The sequence below is a fragment of the Olea europaea genome, chromosome 1 (assembly GCF_002742605.1).
Source record: "Olea europaea var. sylvestris chromosome 1, O_europaea_v1, whole genome shotgun sequence".
In the NCBI taxonomy this organism is placed as follows: domain Eukaryota; kingdom Viridiplantae; phylum Streptophyta; class Magnoliopsida; order Lamiales; family Oleaceae; genus Olea; species Olea europaea.
In genome coordinates this window covers 28,095,253-28,104,379 of record NC_036237.1, presented here as the reverse complement: position 1 = coordinate 28,104,379, position 9,127 = coordinate 28,095,253, and the positions used below count along the sequence as shown (strand labels likewise).

The following is a 9,127-nucleotide window of genomic DNA, read 5'->3' as shown; positions in this document are numbered from 1 at the left end:
TATCGCTATTTAAGGTACCAAATAAGTATATAAAATACATTTATCAAATACCCCCAAACTTAAATATTTGTTTATTCTCAAACAAAACTATAAACTAAATAATAATTAACACACAAGCATGCAAAAATATTTGGTTGTACAATCTAACTTTTCACCTCAGGATTCAAGATTTAAGTGTCAATTTCATAAACATGCTTTAAAGTCACAATACCAAACTAATATCCACTATTCCAATACAAAAATTGACGTGTGTGTAAAAAATCGAGTGATCAACCATGACTGTACAAGTTGTTTCAATCCACGACCCTAATGGTCATATATGTCCTTTCATCACTCGTAAGATTCACACATCCCTAAATTTATTCTTTTTCACTCTTTCCCAGTGTGTAATTTAAGGTTGAATATTTCATTACTATCATCATCCTCTCGAGTTTAGGTGGACGTTACTAGTTGCACGTCAACACTTTAGTGAACAAGAATTCTCCAATTATTTGATTGCTTCGATCTCCAAGACTCTACCAGCTAATTATCTTGCATTAAAAGTCGAATTCCCTCAAATAAGTGTTAGGGCTTGACCAAGGTATTTAGTGCGTTTGCTCTTTTCATGCACTTACTTTTTCTGTTTTTCACAAGTATTATTATTATTATTATTATTATTATTATTATTATTATTAATTATCCTTCATCAAAAGTCAAATTTCCTCAAATAAGTGTTAGGGCTTAACCAAGGTATTTAGTGCTTTTGCTCTTTTCATGCTCTTGCTTTTTCTATTTTTTACAAGTATTTTATATATATATATATATATATATATATATTCTCTCCATTAAACTTTCTAAATGACCATTATAGTAGGTTTTAGGCCGATGACTCTTAAACCAAATAATTTTAGGGCACCAGACTTTTAAATACCCTTACAGACTTACTGACCCGAGTCAAAAAGGCTTCGAAGAGAACGATTTTTTTTCTTTTTCTTTTTTTTCAAGTGCAACGTCATCCCTGATTGCTTTCTAAATAACCCTTGTAACGAGTTTTAGGCCGATGACTCCCAATCAGACGACTTTAGGGCACCAGGTTTTAAGATACCCTTACAGACTTAATCACTCGAGTCATAAAAACTTCAAAAATAAGTTTAAAATTTTCAAATGTATATGTCTTGATTAGTGCAATGCCCCTTATCACACACTTATTCAAACAAATCGACTTTTAACTTAAGACTTTTACAAAGTTTTATCATGTTAGTCTAAGACAATCCACACATAAGTTTTCACACATGGAATCAACATTTACATCTGCATCCTCCTACAACTGTAAAATCACCCATAAACTGTGCTAAATTTGGTCTAATGATAGATAATTTATTATGGTTTAGGTAAAGCATCTATATCCAACTAGATCAACCTATCAAAAGAAAGAAACACACTCATTTAATCATAATGTCAAACTCAATTCTAGTGTGCTTGTAATATCAAATTTTGCAAGGTCGAGCCTTAATTAGTTTAGCATGCATCCTATCCACAGTTCATAAGTCAACACCAAATAAGCGCTTCTTTTAAGTCATTAGCTGGACTTTGTGCCGCGGTCATTCTGGTACAGCTAGGTCTAGGCTCTCTTTAGCGGTGGGGAAATCTTCCACGTAATGCTTGATACGTTGACCATTTATTTTGAAATTTTCTTTTGTTGGATGGTGTAATTCAACTGTGCCGTAGGGAAACACCTGAGAGATCGTAAAAAGGTTGGACCATCTAGATTTCAACTTCCTTGTAAATAGTTTGTCTGAAATTGTATAAAAGCACTAGCTCTCCCACTATAAAAATTCTTTACCTGATGTTCTTGTTGCCAGCAACGACGCCAAAAACTTGTTGTCGATTTTATCCCGCAAGTGGACGGATCGTAACAAGTAGTGAAGTGGATCTTTTGAATCTGGATTATCGTTCATACGAGAATTATACTTTAGTACTCAATTTATTATTCATAACTCCTATTTGATGAATATCAATAAATAAATAAAAATTTGATTGACTGTGATTTTTAAATCTAACTACTAAAAATTTCGTGAATGCAACAGAAAAATGAGTGAGGATTCAAATAATAAATGAAGATTAGGGCAGAACAATTTCACATATTGGTCACCTTTATTTCTAATATCGAGATTCATAAAATTAAAATAGTGTTCGGTCGAATTTTTTTATTGTATTCAACTTACCCCTCTCGAGTTCTTGTTGAGCCTATTTAATTAGTTCAATTCCATATCTCTATGCAAATTAAATTTAATTAAAAGAAACATTGGTTCTAAGAATTCATACACGATCGCAGCAATATTAATTTATCGAATTTTAATTTATGGTCTAAACAAGAATCCGCATCTCTACGTAACTATTATTCACGAAATCATTGAATAATTGGTCAAAAAATTCAAAGCATTAAAAACATAATTAAAATTTACACATAAAATATCAAAGAACAATAATCTCAAATAAAAGAAATAAAGGTCCCAAATCAATTACATTGTTCGCCCTAAAATTAAATTTAGCTGCGCATATTAATAGAGGAAAAACAAGGAATTATGGAAAACATCACCAGATTAATTGACCGAACGTAAATAATTTGCAAGAATGAATCTGTCGTCTTTTTCCGTTTATGCGCGTTTAAATTCTGCCTCCTTTTTTTACTCCCTAAAACTGTCGCCAATGTGTGCATGTATCAGCTCCTTCAACAGCAAGCAGCTTTATTAATTCCTCCCAGCTGCTCCAATTTTTTGTTCGTGTCTTTTTCTCTCCAACAGAAGCTGCCAATCACGTGTATATATATTTAATTCAGCAGAAGGCAGCCTAAAATTTCCTCCTCTCCGTTTCCTGTGCTATTAGAGCCGCAATAATTGACTCCAAAGTAGAGTCCAACCTTTTTTCTCCTCCTTTATTTTCAGCTTTCACGTGTGTAGATATATATAACTACTATATAAAAATGGCAATATTTCACTACTGTAGAAAGAACAATAGATTCTTCCATTTTGTCTCACCGTAGCTTTTTTTATTGAGAGAAAGAAACGACGTCGTTTATCTTACGTGTTTGACGCAGTGACTTTGTTGTTTTTCCTCAATTTACGCGGCGTGGAGAATTATGTCATAGAGCACTCTTTACTCTTTCTCCATTTTTACACGCTACAGTCATGCATCTCTATTTCTCCACACTATCTCTTTCACTATTTTCTCACGCTATCAACCATGTATCTTTAGAAAATTTATTTTTTAGCACATAAGTAAATTTAAATAAAAATATTATATATATATATACACGTAAAAGGTATACATAATAACCATTTGGTTGACTAAAAAATAATATCAATCAAAATGTTTACGAACCATTTAAATAATAATTTATTGAAGAGGTTAATTCAAGAGAAAAAGTGTGAATTCCATAAATATATGATTGAAAATATGTTTGAAGAAAAATAAATTTTAAAAAATGAAGACAAAACATGTTAACAAATGAATATATTTATTTTTCGAGAAATGGATTTTTATTACAATTTCATTTTTATCATGAAATGATTTTAATCTTAATATTTTAAATTGTACTTCAAAATTACATAATCTATCAAATATAATTTTTAAAATTAATTTTTATAAAGTAATATGTTTTTATGATTTTTTTTCTTTTTAGTAAAGTAATATGACGACATGCCTCCATTTAACGGGGGCTCATGCTTGAGCCTCCATAACATATTATTTTATAAAATTAATAAGAATTTAATTATTTCATATTTTTTAGTACTATTATATTTCATCTTCCAAAAAAAATAAAAATCATAAAAACATATTACTTTATAAAAATTAATTTTAAAAATTATATTTAATAGATTATGTAATTTTGAAGCACAATCTAACATATTAAAATTAGAATCATTTCATGATAAAAATGAAATGGTAATAAAAACTCATTTCTCGAAAAATAAATATATTCATTTGTTAACATGTTTGCTTTTCATTTTTTTAAAATTTATTTTTCTTCAAACATATTTTCAATCATATATTTATGGAATTCACACTTTTACTCTTGAATTAACCCCTTCAATAAATTATTATTTAAATGGTTCGTAAACATTTTAATTGATATTATTTTTTGGTCATCCAAATGGTTACTACATACATTTTACGTACATATATAAAAATAATATTTTTATTTAAACTTACTTATGTGCTCAAAAATAAACTTTTTAAAGATACATGGTTGATAGCGTAAGAAAATGGTGAAAGAGATAGTGTGGAGAAATAGAGAAGCATAATTGTAGCGTGTAAAAATGAAGAAAGAGTAAGTCTCCATTATTTTATATATTTATTTTAGGAATATTAAAAAAATTAAGTGGATTAAATAAAATTAAATTATTATGCTGAGAACCAATGAAGGAAAAATAAAGTAAAAAAATGCACGCTTGAGCCTCCGTAATTACGGAGGCTTTATCTCCACGAAGCCTCCGTAATACGAAGGCTTTATGGAGGCCTCCATAAAACCTCCGTATTATGGAGGCTTTCCTCCATAATATGGAGGTTTTATGGAGCCTCCATAATATTTTTTTAATATATACTAAAATTATTATTATTTTTTTAATGTTGTTGGCATGATGCGTGCGTGGAAGAATATTTGTCAATTACCATAAACAAATTTTTTTTACAAAATGCAAAAAATAAAAATGCATAATAAATCTTCTTATTACGTTAATAAAATTACAATAATTTTTTTTTACAAATAATATAAAAAAATCATTTTTATTTTCAACAAAAAAATACATTTAAAAATTAACAATTTCATAACTACTTTTTTTTTCTTAAAATTTTCGGAAATACAATTATAAAAAAGAAAACAATATTGAATTACAACATTTAATATTTAAGAAATTCAATATTAAATAAATATTATACATTTATAACAAATTATAAATCTATCATGCAACTTGCCATATTGGCAGGAAGTTTACTGTATATGCTGTCTACCGTATTTGCACCTTACCGTATTTTGCACCTTACCGTATATGTTGCCTACCGTATTTGTAACTTACCGTAAACGCTGCCTACCGTATTTGCAGCTTGCTGTATTTTTATATACCGATTTTTACACTTACAAATACCGAGAATGCAGAACACGGTACATTCACTTACCAAACCGAATTTCAAAAAAATTTCCAGATTATTATTTTTTCAACATAAGCATAAAATAAATATTAAATACATATGAAGTACAAAATATAAATACATATAAATATGGTGCCAAGAGAAATCAGTATCATAGTTTTACGTTACAAATAATTTTTTTTTCAATTTAAAATTCTTTTTAATTCTTTTCTCTTCAAAATTTTTACTTACAAGTAACTTTTTATAAAATATTTTCTGTCTTATACAATCTTTATTTTTTTATTTTTTGGGAGGTATGAAAATTGCGTGTTGCAGTCTTTTCTTACAGTATAAATATTTTTTAATTAAAATTGAAAAAATTAAATATTTTCATAAAGAAAAAAAATTTAAAAGTATTTTAAATCGAAAAAAAATATATTCATAATATGAACAAAACAAATAATAAATAAATAAATGAGGAAAAAAATAAATAACGAAAAAGAAATCTCCATGCATCCTGCGCTAATATAATGAACCAAACGATTAGATTTCACCAAATGCTTCGAATCTTCAACCAATTTTGAAAAATTACAATTTTGACGCTAATAAAAATATAATAAGTACAAAACTCGTGTAACGCACGTGTCAAATACTAGTTTATATTAACACTTTGTACAAAGTTTGACTTAAAAAGGACTCCTTAAAGTTGCTACTCAAATAAATACTTGCAATATTTCCCTCCAATCTTTCATCTTTTCATAATAATGCACTTTAATCCTTCAATTCATATAGTGTAGACATTGATATCCAAACTTTGCGTCCAATAGCCAATTTAGTCCTCGTACTTTGAATTTTGTCATTTTTCTCCCATTTTTGCTTCATTCCTTCAATTCCCTTTTTGTTTATAGAATTTCACCTATTAAACATAAAATACAAAAATTTAGAATATACTTTGTCAAAAGAACCATCAAATGTCGCTATTTAAAGTACCAAATAAGTGTATAAAATACACTTATCAATAGTGATTCCTGGCTGTCGGCGGCACTCAATGAGTGATGTGAGACTTCGATTATCACGTGTTTACCTTAAAGAATCACGTGTTTTAGCTCTTGTTTGGGTCCAAATTTTTAACATTTATTAGTGACCAAAATTAAATGCTGATATATAGCTCAGAGACAGAGAACAAAAATTCCTTTATTTGCATCAAGCTTAATTTCAAGGGGCTCATTCAAAACTGACTCGAACTATCACTCAACAGAAAATAAGGGCTTTGGTTTAGGCTCACGGGGATATGGATTCGTCATTTGTGGATCACTCGGATAAACGAAGTAATTCATGAATAGGGAGTATCTTATAGTTATAGTATATCAATACATGATCTATACAAGAGATAATTGCTTTTTAGTCAAATTCATTTTTATTCACAGATTTTGTGATACTCACCATTTTTATCAGATTTTCAATCATGCATTTCATCAACTTTATAAAATTCTATTAAAATAATCGATTTTTAGCCAAATCAAACATGGGCTTCATTTTGTGTTCAACATATTCACCGGATGCAACAATTTTTTTATAAAATAGTAGAGGTAAGACTTTAACCAAGGGTTTGAACCCTCGGTGAAATAGTAAAGAGAGAGGGAGAAAAACAAAAGAAGCAATATGCAGCTAAATCATGACCCAATAATTCAAGAAAAGTTTTGTTTAGCATAAATTGCAAATTCGATCTCTAACCTTTGCCTAAACTTGCGATCTTGTCCTAACCTTTTTTCGACTGGTTTTTTACCAAACTTCAATTCCTTGCCTAATTTCTGGACGAATGCGACTGTAATGCATTGACACCACCCTCTTGCTGCCAGAAGAAAAATAGTCTCCATTCCGTCACTTTAACTATAACGGAGTGTCCTCAAATAAGATTATGATGAATTTTAAAAATTTACAATCCTAATGAATTTTGTTAATTTAAATAGATTTTCACAAATTTTATAAGAATCTCATTAAATATGGTGAAATTTCAAAATATTTGATGATATGTATTTTTATGCTTGAAATCTATCAAAATCTTTTAAAATCTCTCTACTATTAAAATCTTCATAAATTCACTAATTGGATATATTGAATTTAGAGTAATGCTTGAAATATATAATGGATATCATAATTATGTGCACCGACGCTCCCGCCAATAAGAGAACGTAATTTGAACTATGGACACCATTATGATATCCATTATATAAAGTAGAATAATCCTTGAATTTAATTAAAATCTTATCGGGACACCTAAATTTTCCATTAAAATCTTGATCGAGGAAATGACTTTTAAAATCCAGAGCCGTCTCCACACACACACACGCACATAGAGACTCACACACAGTGAATTTCAGTTTCAGTTCCGGGATAGATTTTACATACATGGAAAGTTTGAATGTATTATCATCGTCTTCAACTGCCAAACCCGGATTATCTTCTCAACAAATTCTCAAAAAATCGACATTCTTCAGGCCTAAGACCCTAGTGCCCCGTCAAACTCCCAATAGGAAAATCTCCATTCCCATTCTGAAGGCCCAGCAGGTAATTTTCTGCCTCCTTTTATATTCATATACATAAAATTTTATCATACGGGCGTGTGTAATATTCGATGGGTCTTATTAAATTGGAAGTAATTGTGAGTTTAAATTGTATTGGGTTGCTTCTTTTGTGGGTTTTTAGTTAATTTAATCGATTAATTGTTGCTTCGCGTAAAGAATATTATAGTACTAAAGAAATTATTTGTTTGTAAGTGGCTGCAAAAAAAAATTGGTGCAAATGCTTGAAAGCTATGAACTTTATGTTAAATATTAAGAGATTACAATACAATTTGATTGCCCTTTCTAGTCTGAATTGAAAGATGGATCAGCCACGGTATCGGAATCTAGAATTTCTGAAGGAGATGCACTCAAAGTTAAAGAGTGGGAAGTGGGGATGTTCCAAAATGAAGTAGCTGCAAGCCAAGGGATAAGGATCCCCCCCCCCCCCCCCCCCCTTTTTTTTGGTGTGTGGGATGTGGGTATGACCTCTCGAGAATTGAAATAGGTATTAATGGTTAATAGATAGTGATTTGTAGATGAAGGAGAGAAAACCACTTTTTACATTGAAGAAAGCACTTGACAATGCTCCACCTGTTCGCAATTTTATTGGAGCTCTTAAGGCAGCGAATTCTCAAACTGGATTACCTGGTCTGATTGCTGAAGTGAAAAAGGCCTCTCCAAGTAGAGGAGTTCTTAGAGAAGATTTTGATCCTGTAAGTTTGCAATTTTAATTCGCATTAGCTGAAGTAAATATTGTCTCAAATGGTGGCATCACAATTGTGGGTGTTCTGTGCTCAACATTCGTTTTCTAAATTTTTTGACTCTGGTGATAGAAGAAATCTCCAACTGTTAGTTTGATGCCCATTTTTCGAGTAGTGTTATGTAAAACACATTATGAATTTACGTTCGTTTATTTGCGTGTTATAATTTGAAGTGATTGTCTAAGGTTCCATGATCATATAGGATGTCATAAATTGTATACTAGATCGATCGGGTATAGTAAGACACAATTTGTGATGTGATCAAAATTATGTCCTCACAATCGGTTCATAAAGTTGGACGCTTTATGTTGATAAGATTGTATTGTTCTTATTAAGATTTGTCTAGATCTTGAAATAGGAACAATAACGTGTTTCGATGCACATTGAACGGGACCGCGTAGATGACCGATTGAAATGAGACTCTACTTGATTATCAAACAGGTCACCTAAATCCTAAGTGAGTAATGTACCTTTGAATGCTAGTTCAAATTCTTTGAAGTATCAATGAGTGAAGTCTTAAATAGAAGATTGATCTCGGTGCTTTGGGAATCGGGCCGAAACCATTAGAGATCATATACCTACAATATTGGAATCCATTAATCATTGAGATGAGACGATCGTCACTCTAAGGTATTTTCCTAGGCAAATTGAATCTGAGCTCAGTAGGTCGACGATGAGATTGTTGGACTTTACATT

At 30.3% G+C, this 9,127-nt stretch overlaps 1 protein-coding gene across 2 annotated transcripts in view; it reads left to right on the top strand.

The window, feature by feature from the left end:
- Positions 1–7,426: 7,426 nt before the first annotated feature.
- The window catches only part of LOC111399649 (indole-3-glycerol phosphate synthase, chloroplastic-like), a 17,722-nt gene continuing 16,021 nt past the window's right edge, over positions 7,427–9,127 (top strand). The window contains exon 1 of one of the 2 annotated variants that reach the window (XM_023027096.1): positions 7,427–7,604. In XM_023027096.1, the coding sequence (XP_022882864.1) occupies positions 7,516–7,604 (89 nt within the window). In that variant the 5' untranslated portion in view covers positions 7,427–7,515. The remainder of the gene's footprint in view (positions 7,605–9,127) is intronic. The other variant, XM_023027088.1, reaches the window with a different exon arrangement.